Source organism: Carassius auratus, chromosome 24 (assembly GCF_003368295.1).
Source record: "Carassius auratus strain Wakin chromosome 24, ASM336829v1, whole genome shotgun sequence".
NCBI classification, from domain to species: domain Eukaryota; kingdom Metazoa; phylum Chordata; class Actinopteri; order Cypriniformes; family Cyprinidae; genus Carassius; species Carassius auratus.
In genome coordinates this window covers 13,649,670-13,670,170 of record NC_039266.1, presented here as the reverse complement: position 1 = coordinate 13,670,170, position 20,501 = coordinate 13,649,670, and the positions used below count along the sequence as shown (strand labels likewise).

Genomic DNA, 20,501 nt, shown 5'->3' with positions numbered 1-20,501 from the left:
ATCTAAGAGAAAGCAAAACCACTTTATTTGGCCTTCCAAAAGTAGATGCATTTAGGAATCTTTAAGATTACTTACAACAGAAAAGCAACACATTTTATGGATGACCGGTTCGTGAACCTAGGAGTGGAAGTAATTCTGACTTTGCTACTACAATCTAGCACTTCTGAATCAGTATATTTTGTTATTAGTTTAAGTATTTGCTACTGAATGTTCAAATGCAAAGTTCTGTGCGTCTCGCGCACGTGTGAGTGTGTGTGTGTGTGTGTGAGAGAGAGAGAGACAAGGTCACACAGTGGAGTCAGCTGTCTTAACCTTTTGTGGATGTGTACTTGCAAACACGTAAGAGCTTCATCACTGTCACACGACTCCATTCCCCTTTTGAGCTTGACCTAATGTACAGTATTTGAAAAATAATGTTTTCTGAACATTAAAGCATGTCAACATATTCTGTTACACCAAATACACAAAATAATCTTTAAAAAGCATCATATGACCCCTTTTTAATGCTCCAAATTGTTTTAATTGACAATATTTTATGTAGCGCCTCATTTAAAATAGTTCTAAAATCATAAAAGAAAAATAAACAGAAACATTTTCAGTTTTATGAATAATGTTTAGAAAAATGGGCCGAAATGTCTGACAGAATGTTAAAAAAAGCTTCAATCTATTTTCTAAAATTTCTTTTATATTTTGAATTTTTCTTTTTTTTTTTTTGAATAACAAATTAACTTAAAGACCATTATCTAATTTCCCATACTATAGCTCACCCACAATACATTCTTTTGAATTAAAATTCTCTAAAAATTTTAAAAACTCTTTAGTATTAATATTATATTTTTTTTTTACAATGTAAATCAACACAATTACCAACAATGCATAATACAAAATAAACAGTGTTAAAGTAAAAAGGCAGTTAAGGGTTTTTTCCCCCTTTCTGAACCAGTGTTAATCACAGTATTTCCTGACCGGCCGATGTTAGTTCTGTGATTCATTTAGGGGAAAAACCTGAGCACTTCTGCTTGCAATTTGATTTCGGTAAATCGCTGTAAATTCCCTTCACTGGATGACCAACAAATGATCAAAAAAACAAACATCATGCCACTTTGTAGATCAGATTTGTTCTCCGAGGTCTCTGTTGTTAAGTCATTGTGATATCATTGATATCTTCTCTTTGCTGGTGTTGAACGCTCCTCCTGACAGGGACGTTGTAATGGCGATCGTCCTCTGTGACGATACACACGCAGGGCCACTCCTGCTTGTGGTCGTCTGGGTAATGTGTCACAAATTCCTCTGTGTCAGTCATGTACAGACGGAAGGCTTGAATGGTGTGCTTTAAGGCATAGCCCAGTAGAAACATCTCTACCTACAACAAAGCAAACATACATTTAAATTGTATTTTAAAGTCAGAGCCTTCAAGAGCTGTAAGTCTGCCAGTGTCATCATACTTGCCTGTTCTACCCCTCCACTGAAACCGATCTGGCTCAGGTGATTGGCCAGGAGGGTTTGGGGGTTTTCTGATGTGTCGCGGGCAAAAAGAAGCCAGCAGAACACAGGCACTTCTTGATCTGCCGTCATGTTGTGATGAAGCTCAACAGCTTTGGCCAGCATTAGAAACTTTAGTGCTTCCAGAAGACCATACTCCTCTTCTCCACCTTGAAAAACACGCTCACACAAATTGTGCTTCTCCTCGGAGCTCTCACAGGCTGCTGCTGCCTGCCACTGTATAAAAAACAAATAAAGATACAAATGTATTAAAACTGAAATTTTCATGATATTTTATCTAATAACACTGAAAAGAACCTGAATTTTACTTAAAGGTAAAGAACAGTTTACACTAAATGCTGTGATTGACCAATAAGAATATGCAATAATACACCATATACTGCTAATCATTTTCATTTATTTACTATTAAATAAATATTGTATATTATTGACTGCCCAATGCAACCAAAGTGATTTCTAAAAAAATTGCATGTATTACTAAATCAGTAATAATTCTAAAAATGTTTGTTTTTATAAAATATCTGTACTATATTTATTATGTATAAATACACACACGTGCATGCATAAATTTAAGACAAATGTTTATTTTAAATATATATAATATGAATTATATTAATATAAATAAAGTACATGTAAATACTACAAAATACTGTATATAATGTATGAGTGAGTCTTTATATATACATAATAATTATACACCGTACACCCATTAATAAAACAAAAATTTAATTTTGGATTTGATTAATCATGATTAATTATTGCCCAGCACTTACTGTTTCTTCTAATTAATTTAACTTTCTTAAAATTCTTTTTTTTAAATCAAAAAATTAGATAAATGTAATGCACAGCAGAAAAAAAATAGATTCACCTTCTCCTTAAAGAGATCCAAATAACATTTTATTCTCTCCACGGAACTTTCCTTCTCATTTCCCAGCATGCATTCTGGAGGAAAAATCCATCCACCAATCAAATGGTCCTCAGCTTCAATCTTCTCTGGTAACTGTGACAATAACCAGCAGCTGTTAATCTGAGCTAGAAAACATCACATTCATTAGCTATTAGCTACATTTACACCAAGTAATGGCTCAATCAGAACAAAAATAGTTAAGTGTAAACACCTCAACTGATCCGAATTAATTGAAAGGAGTGTTGTAGGATTAATCTGATCCTTTTTGCCATGATGTATACGTTTACATATGTTTTACGTCATACAGATGTGTTTGTTTATGTTTCAAGTCGTGTGAACTGGTCAAGTGGATGAAACTGCTGAAAAGCTCTTTTTTTTTTTTGCTGTGTCAAGGCAGAAGCTTTAATTATTCTCATGTTTGCTTTGGTGACTATCACACTGTCTTCAATATTTCCACACTATGCATACAAAGATGTCTAGTATGAAATACAAGTAATGCAGCTGTAAACGAATATGTGAAGCTGATTGCTATGGTTACAGTTCATATAATCACAACTTTAAAGGAATAGTACACCCCAAAAAAAAAAAAAATGGTCATTTACTCACCCTCATGTCGTTCCTAAAACCTGTATACGTTTTTTTTTTCTTATGTTGAAAACAAAAGAAGATATTTTGAAGAATTCTGAAGAACAAAACAGTTGTAGGTTCCCATGACTTTTATAGTAGGGCATCAAATACTATGGAAGTCAATGGGCACCCTCAAATGCTTGATTATCAACATTCTTCAAAATATCTTCTCTTGTTCAACATAAGCAAGAAACTCATACTGCTTTGGAATGATATGAGGGTGAATAAATTGTGACAAAATTTTCATTTTTGGGTGAACTATCCCTTTAAATTACATGTAACACACCTAGTGTCAGCTTATAGACTTTAGTCTGGGTAGAGGCCAAATGTAATCTGACACAAATGTACAATCTGTACTGTTCTTCATGTTACCTGCACCCAGATCTACCCGTTTATTTGTCAGCTAAAATCTACCGAATGACGCACTTCGACAGTTGAGAACTCCAGGGTTTTTGTTGATGTACAGTAGCACTACAGGTCATGCTTTTGTATTCCTGTAGGACTGAGCCCAGAACATTATTACGGGTGTTGAAGTCTTCTTACATTTTTGGCAAATGGGATCACCACAGCCCTTTTCCTCTGCCATGTAGCACTGATTTTTAAAAAAAAAGAAAAAAAATATGCTTTTAAGAAGCATACAGAGGTGTCCTCACCAGTAGAAAGCCTTCATCCTGCAGCCAGTCGGGAACATTTGTGCTGTTTGCCAGCACCTGATACAGTGTAGCTCGTAGAGCACAGTAGTTATCGCCTCTGACTCTCCTCAGTCCGCTAAAGCTACGGGACATCTCACTGTAGCCCTGAGACAAACACATTGAAGCAAGTCAGACATCTTAAAGCAGCACAGACAGGTCAATCAAAATATTTTAAAGGAATACTCCACCCAAACCACTTACCCCCATATTGTTCCAGACACGTAAAAGATTTGTTCATCTTCAAAACACAATTTAAGATATTTTGGATGAAAACCCGGGAGTCTTGTGACTGTCCCATAGACTGCCAAGTAAATTACACTGTCAAGGTCCAGAAAAGTATGAAAAGCATCATCAGAATAGTCCATCTGAATGTGGTTCAGCCGTATTCTCATTGCTTCATAACGTTACGGTTGAACCACTGATGACAGATGGACTATTCTGACGATGCTTTTCCTACTTTTCTGGACCTTGACAGTGTAATTCACTTGGCAGTCTATGGGACAGTCACAAGACTCCCATTTTTATCCAAAAATATCTTAAAAGACGAACAAAGCTTTTACGGGTTTGGAACAACATGGGGGTAAGTGATTAATGACAAAACTTTCATTTTGGGGTGGAGTATCCCTTTAAATACGTGTAAGGAAAAAAATATGACAAAGTTAGTTAGGTCACCTTTCTGATGCGAGCACTTTTGGCCGTGTTTCCCATCCATTCTCGCTCACTGTAGGCCAGGATATCCACGGCTGGTGCTAAGCTACATCTGCTCTCTACACCAGGAACTAGACAAGAAGAAAAAAACAAATCATGACGAATACCCAGAGATGTTAATCTGGATGCAAAAAAAATAAAATAAACGTTTGGACCAGTATCTTTTATATTTTCTCAACAATTTGACCATTGACCATTGACCATCACATGAAAAATTAAGGTGAAGTACACTGTATTTAGCATATATGGGAAACAAGATGGCATCAGACAAATGATTCACTCAAGCAAAGTTAGTAGCAAGAAGCTCCTGCCAGTTCCTCTCTGCTCTCCTGCTCTTCACTGTAAGTCAAATGAGCCTCTCACCTTTTATTTGTAATGGCTCTTGGAACCTCTGCCCCTGTCTTTGAGTACATTTACATTTATGCATTTAGCAGATGATTTTATCTGGATGTTGAACAATTAACTGACTTTAACTGGAAAATTGACGGTTTACTCTTGAGCTGCTTTACATTGAATTGAATGTTTATGCATTAATGATTTTTTATTGTGTTATTCAATGCCTAGGAATCTCAAAAAAGGTTGTGTACTTTGCTCCCTAAGTTGAATATCTTTGTACCAGAGCTCAGTTTGTCAGATAATTCTGAATGACAGTTGACACATCTGTGTGAACACAATGTACTTTTTGGGGATAAGTCAGTGTGAACCTGCGGTGCTATCAGAGTATCACAAGTGTTATATTTTAAGATTTCTCCTTTTGAGGTCCAAAAAAGGAAGAAGGGCATTAGAACAACACCAGGGCGAATAAATGACATCATTTTCATTTTTAACTTTCATTTTCATTTAACCCTTCAACTATTAGACACTGTGACATAAATGAACAAATCATGAATACTTGTGAGCTCCAGCAGTGGTTTGGATGGCTCTTTATTGCTGGCTCCCATTTCAATCTCCTCAGCTCCCAGATATAGGTCTGCACTCCTACGGCATAAAGAGGAACTATCACTCATATGATGTTGAAGTATGAGGAGTAATCATAAGCAGTCCAGCTAAAACTGTTATATCAAAGCACAACATCCCAGATTATAATGACTCATCATGCAGGGCAAGTCTGACTGGATCTAAAGAGGCTTTGTCATGATTCTTTAGCTCTTTTACGTCAGTTGTTTACATATTGTGTGTGAAAATCCCTTGTTTACAACTATAAATCAGATTTTCTGAAAGCTGATCTATTGCATTATTGTAAATATAGTACTAGATGGACTTGCAAGACTATACTCGCAATACTACGTAATCTCATCTCTTTATTAATTTGTCAAATGAATAATTTATTCTGATGCCCGAATGCTTTCTGACCATCTGCCTTCCAAACTAAAAGTATTGCTGGGAAAACAGCATGAACGAGTGACACATACTCATCTAGTGTCTCATGTACTTCCTCCACACTTTCCTCTGTATCCTCCTGTATCAGCTTCACCTCTACTGCACTGCAGCTAAAAAGTATCTCTGATTTTGGGGTGGCAGAAGTGTCTTCTTTTCCTTCATTTTCCTTGGCGACGCTTGCTTCCTCTTCGTGTTTCTCCTGTTCGTCTTCTGTTTGTTGAGATCCAGTTTCTGCATCTTTTACAACTTCGTCCATTAATTTAGTCTCGCTCAACACAGGAACCTCATCTTTGTCCTCAGTGTCTTCAAGAGCATCTGAATCGCTGTAAATGATAAATGATAGAGTGGTTATTGGGCAATTCTGATGAGGAGGGCACAATTTGGAGTCATGTTTTATAATTATTTTAAAATTGTAAATTTATTGTTTGTTAATATTTTTTTTATAACCACAAACTATATTCAGACCAAACATATTGCAAATACCAATGCCTAAAGTATTTTTTTTATGTTTCTGAAAGTCACAGAATTCTCTTATTCTCACCAAGTATGCATTCATTTAATCATAAATACAGTGCAAGCAGTAAGTGGAAAAAAATACTACTATTAAAAAATATTAATATATTCTAAAATGTGTCTGTGTATGTATTTATAGTGCTTAAAAGCTTTGAGCAAAAAACAGGAACTATTCTGAATGTGGCCATTTGATAGTCTTTAACTATGCCAAAGGTCACTATAATCTACGATCATAAAAATTTCCCCAAAATAAGGTTGAAAGGAATGCTGTTCAGATAAGAATTGCTTGAAGAACTTCTGAATGAACACCGTTTAGACCACTGCAGATACACCATGTAGCCTAATCACACATTAAAACATTATATAAACATCATTAAACAAAATGGTGCTTAAATTAAAAGTGGATGATTTAAGAACAAAAACCTTTCAGAACAAAAAGCTTACTGCAACTGATGTTTACATTGTTGCTACATTGCACTTCATTGTTTGCCTGGGCGTGATACAAACTTCCCTTTTCGACAATTTATCTATTTCTATTTGGCAGGTGAGATTACGGTCTTAGTGTGTTGACAGTGCAAACTAATTATGAACTCTAACTTTAACACTGAGGGTTCTGCGCCACCTAATGGTATAAAAATGACTATCAGGAAGTACTCACCTGGTTGGTTCAGTGAGTCTAGTTTTCTCAATGGGGCTTGAGGGCACCGAGGCACATGTGGAGTCTAGACCATTCTGAACGAGTTCTGTAGTCTCACACTCTTGCTCTGCAACCTTTTCATTCTCCTCTAGATCTTTCACAGAATCCTTAACATCCGGTTTATCTACATCAATAGTGCTGTAAAAGAATAGACATAAGCTAGCCACTATGGTCTTTAACTAACACAATATACATATATATATATATATATATATATATAATTGTTACTTTAAATAAACCTAAATGTCAAATACCATAAAGTATAAAAAACCTAAACTTATTTTAATTCAGGTAGTTGCCAAAACAACATGTCTCATTTTATTAGTTTTATTTAAACACTAAAATACCTTAAACTAAAATAAAAAGGAAATTTTAATGGATTTAAAATAAAAAATAAAAAAATCAGCAAAAACTATATTATCTCAATGATAGCAAAATAACAGAGACATTAACATATGCCATATGGACTAGGGGTCGACAATCTGACCAAAATGATTATATAGGAGCAATCTTATTTCAAAATATACTATTTCTTTAATATAAAGAAAATATACTGCAAAATAGTTAGTTTTGCTGGAAATAAGGTTCTTTGTTAACATGCCATTTTTTTTTTTTTAAGTTAATTCTCCATATCAATTTAAATGCTGCATAAAACTAACCCTTATCCTAACTACTGTAGGAAAATCTTCTCAAGCTTACTGAAGTAAACAGTCAAAAATAAAATAATCTATATGGGAAACTTATTATTAATTATTTAAATTTTACATATTTTTGCACATGAATGGTTTATAATCACTTGGAATATTAAACCGGCTTTAAAATTGCATTGCATAGAATTTTCCAATTTTATTTAATTTTCATTTCATTTGCATTAAATGTAGACTTTTTTTTATTTTTATTAACTCATTACCTGCCAGTTTGTGTAGAGGGTTTAGACGGCAGTTGCTCTTTACTCTCAGATTCCAAGGTTTCTTCATTTGATTCCTGGACAATGTCTTCTGTTTGAAGCATCTTTTCCACCACCATGTCATCTTTTATTTCATTCTCATCTTTCAGACTCCCAGGGTCCTTCACAAGACCATTTTCTATGACAGGAGAGAGTCCACTGGTAATATCCACATTTGGAGATGAAGCTTCCTGTGAATGGTCCTGAGTTTGAGAAACTTCAGATGTCACTTGCTTCTGTTCTGCCATTTCAGAATGAATATCCCTGTCCTCTACTTCAGCTGTTTGCTCAACGATGGGTTCCTCAGCGGTCTCTTCAGCTACGCTTTCCTCAATAACATCCAACTCATTAGACGTACCTAAAACACACGAGTCAGGTTCTTTGCTGCTGTTGTCCATCAGTGAAATATCCCCAGTGTCACTGAGACCAGCCTCTTCATGTATCGCTTCATTGGTGTCACTCAGAGTTAGTTCCTCAGGTTGGATCATTTCCTTCTCATTTACAATCACCTCCACATATTCTTCTGGCTCTGGTTGGGTGGAGTTCTCTGATTCTACCTGAGCAAGCACAGTCTCTTCTTCAACAGGTGCTTCCTTAACAAGTGTCTCTACGGCAGCTGCTACTGTTGAATCTGAACTTGTTGCGGTTGCACCTGCATCATCTGTCAGTGCAGCTGTGATGTCTACTTCTTCAACTGACCCGTGCGGAGCCTCCGTCTCCCCTTTCAATAAGGAAACGTTCTCCGCAGGTGCTTTGACTGTATCTTGAGTTGCTTCTGAGACTTCAGCTTCAGGGTTTTGGATTTCTTCAGTGATTTCAGTCTCTGTTTTTGGTGGTTCTCTAGCTAAGATTATAGCTTCTGTTGCAGCTATTTCAGGAGAAACATTGCGATTACCTTCAGCATCAAGAGAGCGTTCAGTGTTTAATAATAATATTGTTGTTGAGTAAGAGCTCTCTGGGTTAAGAATCTGAGCGCTGTCCTTTGGCTGATTGGTTATAACTGATTCACCCAGCTTTGGTTTTGTTTCATCTTCATGCCTGTCAAGAGATTTAAAATGCAGTTAAGTCAAATGCGGATGTTATGGAAAGAATATGAAAAACAGGATTTACTGGTTTGATGTACAGCACTCAAAGTTATCAATGCAAAGCTCTCTCCAGACAATCTATGGTAACTAAGGTGAAAAATGAGTCGCAAATGTAAATAATTCAGAATTTGTCATGGTACCAATGTCAGTATTATGAGGACATAACCATATGACTTGGCCCATCCAGATAAACAGCAGTGCTAACTACACCACGTATGCTTAGTTTATCCAATCAAAACACACGTAAATTAAGGGGTGGTCACACTGCACTTTTCGTTCCATTGACTTCCATTCATACGCATGCGAAGACCGGACACGCAGGCTCATGTGAAAGATTTCGCATTTCGCTGCGTTCGAAAGGTCAAGTTTGGTGAACTCTAACCAGCGAATTCGCATCACGTGAAGTCGTGTGACCAGTAGATGATCGATTCTGCGTGACCTCTCTGTACAGAAATTAAAAAATGAAGGAAGTGCTAATTTTAGCCATAGCGCAGCATCCTATTTTATATAATACATATTTAAAAGATAATAAAAAAAGAAGCCGCATGGTTCGCAGTGTCAATGGAAACAGGAACAGATGGTATATTTGAATGAGGACACGTTCTGTAATTTTTTATTGTTAAGTGTGTATATATTTATAGAGAGAGAGAGAGAGTACAATGTAATAAGACGCTTTCGACACCGTCGCAAAATACACAGTACAAGCACAGATTAATCCATGTTGTGATAACAGAAGGGAAACCGTTATATCTTGCTCCCGCCCATATTTGCAGCGGCGTCCGAAATAATTTCGCACGTTCAAAGGCTAGTGTGACCACACCTTTACATACCGATGTATCAATGCTAAAGTACAAAAGCACCCTGTTTAATTCAAGGTGTCAAAGTGGCATTACATAATCTTTATAAGTGGGCTGCAATCAAATGCATGATCTGGGATGCAATTAAAAATAAACCATCCACTTGTTCATGAAGCTGAGGTTCTTCTACAGACTGTTTAAACATGTTTAAACCGGATACATCAAAGTAAAAAATATGAAACATAACAGATAAAGTCACAACATTTCAATTTCGAATCAGTCTCCCACTATGTTTGGTCTTGTTGTTTCATTCAAAGATAAGTCACAATGGGGGAAAAAAAACAATTACAATTTCTGTTTCATGCTACATTAGTAAAAAGGTCAATCATTAACTTTACCTTTGCTCTCCTTCTGAAGTTGGACTAGTGCAGACTTCCGTTCCTGCCTTAGTTGATGTCTTTGAGTCAGAGCTGTGCAATAAACCTTTAGTCTCATCCTCTGCATGGTCACATGTATTTTTTCGTCCACAACAATCCCAAAAGTTTCCCATATTGGCCCAGGTTGCTGTGATAGATTTCAGTAAATCCACTTCTCTGGGTTTAAGTTCAGAACAAAGGAGTTGTATTTATTTAAAGCAAGCTGCTTCCAGTTCCAGAGGGCTAGCCATATACAAATATTATTTCTCCAGACAATATTCTACATGCCTCGTACCAATACATTTGAGCAGTGTCTGTAATTAACGTGTATCTGTAAGAATAGTCCAGCTACAGGAGCTGACCATTAACTGCACTTCTGAGTATCTGGTCATCTGCTCAAACCTGCAGATTAAAAACAAACACAAATTCCCATGTGAGTATTAAATGCCATGTCTTCACCTGAACACAAATCTGAAGTAAATCAAAAGACTGCATAACTTTGAAAGCTTCTTACGAATTAAATTTTACAGTATTAACAATAACTTTAATATATATGGAGAGTGTTTTGTTTGAACAGGTGTTTTTAAACAAATCCTTCTCGCTCTCTTCCATGCATTGAATCCTTTTTCATTTATGGAATTCACTTCCTTTTGACATGTTTAACTGTTTTATAAGTCAACAATTATGAACTGTTTTATGGTCTTCAAAGACGGCATACAGCACTAGCATTCATGGATTAGAACTCTTTAAAGCATCTATTGGAAAACTTATTTCAAAACCAAGGCAACTGAAAAAGTTGGCGAGCACTTGTGCACTCTGAAAGACTTTATGTAGTGTCCCATTGGAGTAATAAGCCATTTTTAATGTTTACAAAAAATATTTCATATTATTGAGGCTCCCTCAGTGAATTTGCTCACTTGCACTCACTTCCAAAACATCAGTACTCATCTTGCTGGATCTGTCTGCTGATTTTGACACAGTTAACCTCCTGATCCTCCAATCAACCTCAGTTCCCTGAGATACGGGAAAGAGTACTGCATTGCTGGCCTTAACCACACTGTTTCTGCCCACAATTGGCCTGAATAGGGGCATGAGGTGCCACTATAGCCACCACATAGACTTTGAGAGTGGATGGGGTGCGTCCCTTATCCAGCAGCTCTTGCAGGAATGAAAACACCTCTGACAGATCAGAAGTAGGAGGGTCTTTCCTGTGGTTTAGACACCAAACGGAAAAAATAAACCACTTAAGGGCATCTTGTAGACAGGGATCTCTCCTCCAAAATAATGTTTAAGACTCGCTCGAAGGCTCCAGCTGAGTGTAGGTCTCATAGATCGGCCCAATGGGGCCATATTCTCCCGTTTGCTTGAGAGAGGAGAACCCGTCTCAACGGAATGGGGCAAGGGGCCACTACCAACAGCTGAGTCAGCTCTGATAGCCATAGCAGGTTCATCCAGAGAGAGGCCACTAGTAGAACCTTGTGTTTTTGTCCCCCGATTCACCTGATTACCTGTGGGCTCAGGGTAAATGCATAAAGAAGGAGGTTGGGCCAAATTTGGGCCAACGCGTCTTTGGTCTTTGAGTAATAAATTGGCAGAGAGAGTTGTATTCTGAGGTGAAGAGGTTTACCTCGGCCTTGCAGAATATCTCCCAGATTCTCTGAATCATTTGCGGATGGAGCGTCCACTCCTCTGAGGAAACACTGCTCCTTGATAACATGTCAGCTCCTTGATTTAATTTGCCTGGTATATGCGTCGCTCTCAGAAAGCACGGTTTAAATTAAGCCCATTCCAGTTGATGTGAAAACCTTTTTCCGCCTTCGAACAGTGGCTGAAAATCAGTATGCCATCACACAGCGCTCCCCATCCTGTGTTGGAGACATTTATAGTGACAACTGTCCGTCTGCAAATTTATTCCCATGGCCACGCCCTGTTCCATCCAGCTTGAGCTCTTCCAGGGGATAAGGGCTGTTATACAGGCCTGATTCACCCTGATCTGCAGGCATCCATGACACCACGCATGGGATGGAACCTGTATTCATTGGTTAGGGAACGATATTCATTGGTTAGGGAACAACGCACTCTTGGCAAAATTTACCCTTGATACTAGTTTTGATTTCAGCTGGGCCAGAATGAGCCAGTCATCAAGGTGGTTGAGATTGCAGATTCCCATCTGTCTCAGAAGTGAAAGAGCGGTGTCTATGCACTTTGTAAAAGTGTGGGGGCAGGGACAGCCTGAAGGGAAGGACCATGTATTGATAACTCTGTGGCTGGGGGCTATCTGGATGTAAAATGATGCATCCTTCATGTCCAGGGAAAAGAACTAGTCTCCTGAGCAAATTTTTGCAAGGATCTGTTTCAGCATAGTCATCCTAAATGACCTCTTTATGATCTTTCTTGGGGATGAGGAAGTAGCAACTGTAGAAGCCTGACTCGCTCTGAGCTGGAGGAACCTTTTCTATAGCTCTTTTTGCCAGCAGATTCATTACTTTGCACTAAGGTGGGGACCACACCGCTGAAGCACGGGGTCTTCCCTTTGAAGTGAATATCCACATGACCCATCTCGAGACTCCGAGGGATGGCCTGCCAGGCCATTTCCTCAGCCAGCATGGAAATGGGTTGGATTAACTCGAGTGACTGGCCACATGGGACAGAATACTCATGAGTATTGAAAGAGGATGTTTGCTCTATTTTTTTGAAAATGTTTGTTTTACTTTTTCCTGCTATAACAGCGAACGGCAGCTGCTGACTTTGTGGGCTGCTGAGTTGCCGTAGACTTAGGATGACTGTAAGCAGCAGCGGGGCTGGAGCGATTTTGCAAGAAATGTTGTATAGCTTCAGACGATTTCTGTGCCTCTGTAAAGAGTTTGGCCAATCCTTTGACCACCAGTTCGAAGAGACCCACAGGAGATATTGGAGTGTCTAGGAAGGGGTTTGTAACGATGTACAAACTTCCCAATCATCTGGAAGAAGGAGGCGGGAACCGGCTGACAATCAAATTAAACTTTAATAATCAAAATAAACACAAAACAGCGCAGCATCCCTTCACGGCCGACTGCCGTGCACAAACAAAATCAAAACACAAACTAAAATCCAGGCCTAGTCCTCTCTTGTCCTTCATTGTCGTCGCTCCTGTTTTATATCCTTCCATCTCCTCCGTGGGACTCGAGACCGGTGGGTCGAGCAGGTGTCGCTCATTTCTCAATCACTCCACCGTGCAGGCTGGGGGTTACTCCTGAAACTGCACTATACTCAAGGCACTCAAGCACCACAAGGCTGGCCAACACTCTCCCGATCGCCTGAGCGATTGGTCTTGGTGGCCCGCAGAGCCATGTCAGCTGCACTCCTATGCTCCCTGAGGGTCACGGGTTCCAGGCCAGATTAAATTACCACTTTGAGAGGTTACAGAGAAGTTTGGCATCCATCCTGTCTTTTGTGGTGCTGGGAGAGGATGATGGCAAGGGCGTGTGGTCAGTCACCGAGCCCAAAAGCTCCTTTGTGTACGAGGCTGTGCAGCTCATTCTCACTTCCCCTAAACAAGACTAGGTCACTCACAAAAAGGACAGGAGAACTCCCTCTCTGGGGTGAGGGTGAGGCACACAGGATCTGGGCCAAAATGACGTGACATGACATACGGCCAAGTATGGTGACCCATACTCAGAATTCATGCTCTGCTTTTAACCCATCCAAAGTGCGCACACACAGCAGTGAACACACACCCAGAGCAGTGGGCAGCCATTTATGCTGCAGCGCCCGGGGAGCAGTTGGGGTTTCAGTGCCTTGATCAAGTGCACCTAAGTCGTGGTATTGAAGGTGAAATGAGCTCGCTAGCAGCTGGTCGCTCGAGTCCTCTGACCCACTGTTTTTTCCTCGCAGGTCCCTGGGAGGAGGAAAACAGGAGGGAATGAGGGGTTAGAGTTGCTGTCTGAAAAGAAAGTGATCCATGAGCAAAGAGAGAGATCACAGCTTCCATGTGGGATTTCCCCAAGCAGTAAACGCACTCATTGTGGCCGTCATCGGAGTGCAGGGGAGACTCGCATGAACCACAGTAATGGTGCGGCATTTGAAACAATGCCAATTTGCTCTTTTAGCAAGCTCTTTTAGAATCACCAGATGGCGGCAAGTGACATAGACCAGAACTGCTGCATCACTGAAGTGAAGCAGGTCAGCCATGCTGACAGGTCCCAATTCCAGCTGCAAAGGCGTGTCAATGGTGAGCAGGCTGGGGATCAACGTAGAGCAAAGTCGTTACTGAAGTTCTCCCTCAAAGAGGATCTTACGTATCTGAAGGAGAAGAAATCTGAGAATCCTATAATGAACACCTGCTTATATAGCCAGATGCACCGCCCATTCTGGCTGGCTTTGGGCAGGCTTTGCAGCCATTTGTTCATTTTTTTATACACTGCATAAACCAAGTGATGTGCAGTTTCACTGCATGATTGAAAAAAGGCTTCAGTTTACAAGAAAAAAGGCTTTTTCCCATAGCGTCTTAGCAAACGCAGTACAAGTGTAGTATCAACAGGGAACATACTTACAGGCTGTGAGTCAAAAGCACCAGCACCAGTGCCAACAGACACTGGCATTGCAGGCTACAGTCCTCGTCCTCTGTAATATGTGCTGCACACATCTGAATATTTGGGTTAAACTGTCCAGGAACAGTGTATTAAATACAACTAAACCAATGTTTTGGTGGTCCCCTTTTGGAAGGCCAAACAAAGTATTTTCGCTTTTACAACGAAACACACAGCATCTTCACAACATGGCGGTGGCGGCAACAGCAAGAATTAAAGTTATGCCTTCCTTCTTTGTGTGAGCATTACACAAATCTCCCCACATCATGATGTAGACATGGGTGTGTGTTAGAATGAGCCGTTTTAGGTAGCCGTGGTTGACTCTTAACTTTTATAAAGAGTATCTTTGCACCTGGGACTTTATTATTTGCAACTTAGCAGATCTTGTTTATGCACCAAGAGCTTGTAACACTCCAAAAAGAAAGATTTTTTTTTATTATTCTGTCATATGACCACTTTAAAACCCCTAGTAAGGTATATTTTTGTTAGGGAGTTTCCACTGGTTTCCACTTACAGAAAAACCCAAGAGCATATTCTTTTTTCCTTTCTTTTTTTCTGAAATACATAATTTTACAAAATATTTCACAATGTATTTTCTTAAGTAACCTCAATATGCATTTTATGACAGTTATTGTGCCATCCTCGGGCAATTCACGAGACACTGCATAAACCAGAATGACACAAAATATAAACATCCAGTTTAAAAAAAAAACAAAAAAAAACACTTCATTACAGCCATTTCAGAAAGCCAGTTGCTATACAAATAGACTTTCAATTTTTAAGGAGACTTTCACGCTATATGTTTAGTTTTCCATATAATTGATGCGTTTTAGTGCTTGTACATTATCACTCATGGTGACTGAGGTTGTTTTGCGGCGCAAGGCACAAGTGTCCACAGCACTCAGAATGATGACATTGTTTACCACAAACACTATTGCAACAGTCTGCTCTACACGTAAGTATATTTAAAGCAGTTTTTTCCCCTTACATTTTCCTTTAAGCAAACAGAATGCATTTAACTTGGATTCCCAAACTCAGCGTTATTTAATAAGACCCTGTCATGTGAACGGTCAACATCACAGCGCGTTAGATTAATCGATACGTCAGATCGCCAAAATTTGTATGACATACATTTTAAAACGATCAAATATCATAAAACCTACCTAAATGTTAAGAATTATCCATTTAGTTGTCGAGACAGACGACCACTTTATGCGTCAAGGAAGATCGACGTGTATCAATGACCGTATGTAGTTTCACTTTCCGTCTATGAATATAATCCCCACAGGAAACTGTGAACTTCAAAGTTATCTACTGATAATATCGTTTCTTGTCTAATGACGTGCTTTTAATTAACCAAAAGAGGGAGAAAAACAGTCGAGCCAGAGAGTGCCTTCATTTTCTTTTATTCGGTCCTATATAGCTCTTGAAGAGGGGAGTGCATGGTTTCAGATTAAAGGAATGCAGTGAAATCTGATTCTAAAGGTCTCCACATCCATTAGACACACATCTACACAGTACACAACTATCTTGAACCTGCATTAACAGTCTGTCTAAACATAGCAGTTTAAAAGGTAGTGCACTTCTGCATACTTCAAAAAAATAATATTTATTTTTACAGAATTAACATACTTTAAAATATTTCTGTATGAACAGAATGTGATGTTTTTGTACACTACAATGCACTTAATTCCTTTTGGACATTTAGTTGTTATGAAATAAAGAGGTGTTATAGTTTAAATTGAAATGCCACTGCTTAAAGCACAAGGAAAAAAAATTACTTTAACTTTTTAAAAGTGTGCATAAGTGTCATGAAACAAACAATCATTTAAAATGAACTAAGTAAACTTGTGGATTTCGATTTCATTAAAATTTTTTGGAAAAACTTATATATATACACTTTTACGATTTGAAGTACACTACTACAAGTGCACATTCAGTACAAGTATGTGCGCATTTAATAATTATGCACACTTTTTCCATCAGGGCAGCTTTGTGACCTCCAAATTGTGTCAAGCTAAAGCTACTACTCATATATGCTTAATAAAATATATTGTACTATTTGTCTAAAATGATTCAACTTGACGTCAGATAAGTAATTACATAACTTGATTAAATATATAGCTTTTATTTGGTGGTAAATGGTACAATGGTAAATGTGTGGGGAAAAAATGTAAATAAAAACAAATAAATGGATGGAGGATGACTGGAAATAATTCATTTTCCTTTTGAAACTTTACATCAGATCATTTATAATATAAAAGGGTATAAAAAAAGTACAGTGTTGTAGTACAATCCAGCAAAACTGCAGTTCAATTGAAATCACAGCAATTGAATGATTAAAAAAAACAATCTCCTTAAATACACAAATCAATCTGAGTCAAATAATGCACAGGCTATTTTCTTTCCAGGAATTTGCTTGTTGTTTCCTGCCCACACAGGATGTTATTCAGATACTCTGCTGAAGTGGTTCCACTTCAAGTGTCTATGAGCTGCTGAATGTGAAGTTTTAATTCTTCAGGGAGCCCCAGTTCTGTTACTACGTCCAAGCAGCACTTCAGCAGATGTCTCAGACTCTCTCCAGTAGAGAAAGAATGCTGGCAAAGAGTTCTTGGTGAATCTTCACTCGCGCCTCCAACTTTTCCACAGCAGTCATTATTCGCTCCACCTCTACCACAACAGTCCCCATTATTTGAGCACCTAGATTCTCCACCTCGGTTCCTTTGCTCGACATTTAGGTCCTCCATTTCATCCACCATCTCAGTCATGCTAGGTGGAGGCCCCTGCTGGGCTTTCCTCATGTCCTCCACCAGTTCATCCTCATGCGTCTCCAATCTCTGTAGCAGATCAGTAACTGATGCTAAAGCCGGGCTTCCGGGCAGCTGAACCTGACACCAGCATCGAACAGCACTGTGGAAGGAGAAGAAAATGTGACAATGGTCAAAAAGAAAGGACACAATAGCTGTAGGATATGAGCAGGCATAGTGGCACAAAAAGGGACATTTTTAGATTTGATTTAAACTGCATGGTCCTTTTTTCATACAAGTCAATTTAGCATGATTGACAGGTTTCCTTACACAAGTGCAAAGTAGTGTCATTTTCTTACATTTATACTTCAGTTTTCATTTTAGTTAATTTAATATGTTAAGTAATATAAAATATTAATATTACATTATTTTATTTTGATTAACAAGTACATTTCTAGTAATTTTAGTTAATAATAACCCTGGTCTAAACTTGACAAGTGTTATTATTATAGTACTTATTAACATTTGCTTTATCTTTCATTTGTATGCTTTCAATTTAATCCTAGGTTTTAGTAGTTTTGCTTATGTCATTTTTATCATTTTGCAAATATTTCTATTCAGCTTCATTTTTTTAATATTAGTTTTAGCATTTCAATACAGTTAGCGATAACAGCGCTGCGTGACAAGCAATACGAATTCAAAATAATTGTTAATGATTGTTGTTTGTTTGTTTAAACCAAATGCCATTTATTTTGACTTGTTGTACTTTTTATTACCAGAACGTTCTGAGAATGTTTGTTATTGTTTATAAGAAAAATAATAAAAAAAAATAAAAACTTCACAGAACAATCCTAGAACGCCAGGTATTCCCTAACAATAGCAAATAGAAACCATACATTACATAGAAACCATCAGTGGAACATTCTGTGTACACTAGTAATGTATTTTAGAGCGTCACGTGAACTTTTTACTTGTAAAGCATAATGATTATATTATATTATCCATACGAAATACCTATATAGTGTAGTTAACTAGATAAATATTATTTATTCTCACTGTTGCAAGTTTTTTTGCGCGGATTTATAGTAAAAAATACCCTAAAATGATGACAGACAAGACCAATGCAGCTGCTTACCTCATGATTCCTTTAAGTTGACCGAAGACTGTCATTTTAGCGGCTCCTTCCGTGTAGCCCATGTTGAAACCAGTTTGTAGAGACGCTTCTTTCCCTGCATCACTGCCATCTCTGAAACCATCCTGACAGAAAACCACACGGCAGTCGTCTCTAGACTGCGCTACTTTCACTAGCTAACTTAAACACCCGGCTTTTTCTTTTGCACGTCAACAGTGAACGTGAAATCGTGTGGAAAAAACTCACGATGCACGAACGATCACTGATTTAGACTGGATAAAAACGATACCAAAGTATTTCAGTAGAAGCATGTTTAAGTTCAATATTAATAAACGACTAGTCACGTACCTTTGCGCGTTTTTCCATGTTGTATTTCCATTCTTTGTTCTGCAGACTTATATCATCCACATCCTCGTCGAACACATCCTCGCTAGACGCCACTAATTTCACCCACGACATGATGTTGCCAAGCTATGAATCGCGAAAGGTAATCTCACTGAGTGTGAACTCAACGTGAAAATGTATTTGATGAGTGCAATATGCTTGTTTGGGCCTTTGACAGGATCCATAAACCATATCACATCCACGTGGTCATGTGACTGACGTCATCAGAAGAGCTTTTCTTCTTTTGGTCGCTTCTGGGCGTATTTACACATTTTATCGCCACCTGCTGGTCTGCGTGTGCAGCGCAGGAGTTTATTTAACCTGCGATGTCACGAATCAAAAGTGATGTCCTCTTGCTTTCTCTGCGATTAATTCTGGACTGGTATAGTTTGCCTATTTAGAAATGTTATATTGGTTGACATGCCAATAGTCAATCTAACTGATACAATATGGGTCAAATTGTTTTTTTTCACAGTCTAAAAGTCGTTCTCTTTTTTCTCGTTTTTTTATTATTAGCCTACCTCACAAGTTTTTTTTTTTTTTTTTTTTTTTTTTTGTTACAAACAAAATAAAAGAAATCTCTTTCAAAGAAATTCAAAAATGTTATCCTGTTGAACTCATTATATTGATGTAATTGCTCTGTTTCTCTGTTAATGTGAATAACGAATACTTTATCTATTTTTATTTTTATTTAATTAGTTAAGTTTCACTATAAGTGTACATTTTCTAACAACAAAAACCCTGTTTCACTGTGTTTTATATTAAAAAAAGTACTATTCAACATAGTACTAATAGAAAGGCACTCAAACTCAATCTTTAAAGTTTTTGAGTAATGCAAAGGTCCTGCATGTCTATATATTTTTTATTTTATTTTATTTTATTTTCTATATCCTTCGTTCCTCTTTATCATGTGAGTTGTATTGTTTTGTGTCTGTCGTTTAAAGCATAATAATAATAATAATAAAAATCAATAAATAATTAAAAATGTACTTGCTTAATTAGATTTACTAATGATTCAGTGTGGATATTAACATAGTACCCAGTGAAGACGAACCTGTGCTTTAATATAGTTAAGTATATTGAAATGAAAATAAATTGTTTTTAATACAAATTCAATTTAAATTAGTGTTATATATGAGTTGCCAGAAGAGAATCAATGAAATATTGCAAGGTAAAAAAAAAAAAAAAATAATAATAATAATAACAATAAACAATGGTGTAAATAAGCAATTTAAATAATAATTTCCAATTCAAATATGAATGTTAATATTAGCCTATTATTAAAATGGAATAAAAACTAGTGCAAGTGTGTGTAGTGTAGTATATGACCGCTAGATGCCGCTAGATTCACATTAAACTGTGTCTGGTTTCAACAGAGTTCATCGTTCTGCGAGGTACA

The 20,501-nt window shown here is 37.7% G+C and overlaps 1 protein-coding gene across 3 annotated transcripts; it reads right to left on the bottom strand.

Moving 5' to 3' along the window:
- Positions 1–701: 701 nt before the first annotated feature.
- Positions 702–19,348, bottom strand: LOC113042348 (uncharacterized). Of its 3 annotated transcripts, XM_026201147.1 has the most exons (12): positions 19,067–19,348; positions 10,567–10,673; positions 10,254–10,448; positions 7,938–9,011; positions 6,989–7,165; positions 5,850–6,140; positions 5,330–5,415; positions 4,402–4,508; positions 3,691–3,834; positions 2,372–2,503; positions 1,450–1,719; positions 702–1,363 (listed from the first exon to the last, which is right to left on the bottom strand). In XM_026201147.1, the coding sequence occupies exons 3-12, from the start codon at positions 10,403–10,405 to the stop codon at positions 1,139–1,141; spliced, it is 2,658 nt and encodes an 885-aa protein (XP_026056932.1). In that variant the 5' UTR covers positions 10,406–10,448; positions 10,567–10,673; positions 19,067–19,348; the 3' UTR covers positions 702–1,138. The 3 variants fall into 3 exon arrangements, with proteins under 3 accessions (XP_026056932.1, XP_026056930.1, XP_026056931.1); XM_026201145.1 differs by having other exon boundaries at positions 10,254–10,673; XM_026201146.1 differs by lacking the exon at positions 19,067–19,348 and adding an exon at positions 16,003–17,316 and having other exon boundaries at positions 10,254–10,673.
- Between the last annotated feature and the right edge of the window lie 1,153 nt (positions 19,349–20,501).

Bases quoted from the DNA above. Each gene is read 5' to 3' on its own strand.
- LOC113042348 (XM_026201145.1), bottom strand. From the start codon at position 10,405: ATGGGAAACTTTTGGGATTGTTGTGGACGAAAAAATACATGTGACCAT. The intron at 6,141-6,988 runs GTGAGTACTTCC...TATCATTTACAG, and splicing joins AGACTCACTGAACCAACCAG to CGATTCAGATGCTCTTGAAG. The intron at 4,509-5,329 runs GTATTCATGATT...CTTCTTGTCTAG, and splicing joins ACCACTGCTGGAGCTCACAA to TTCCTGGTGTAGAGAGCAGA.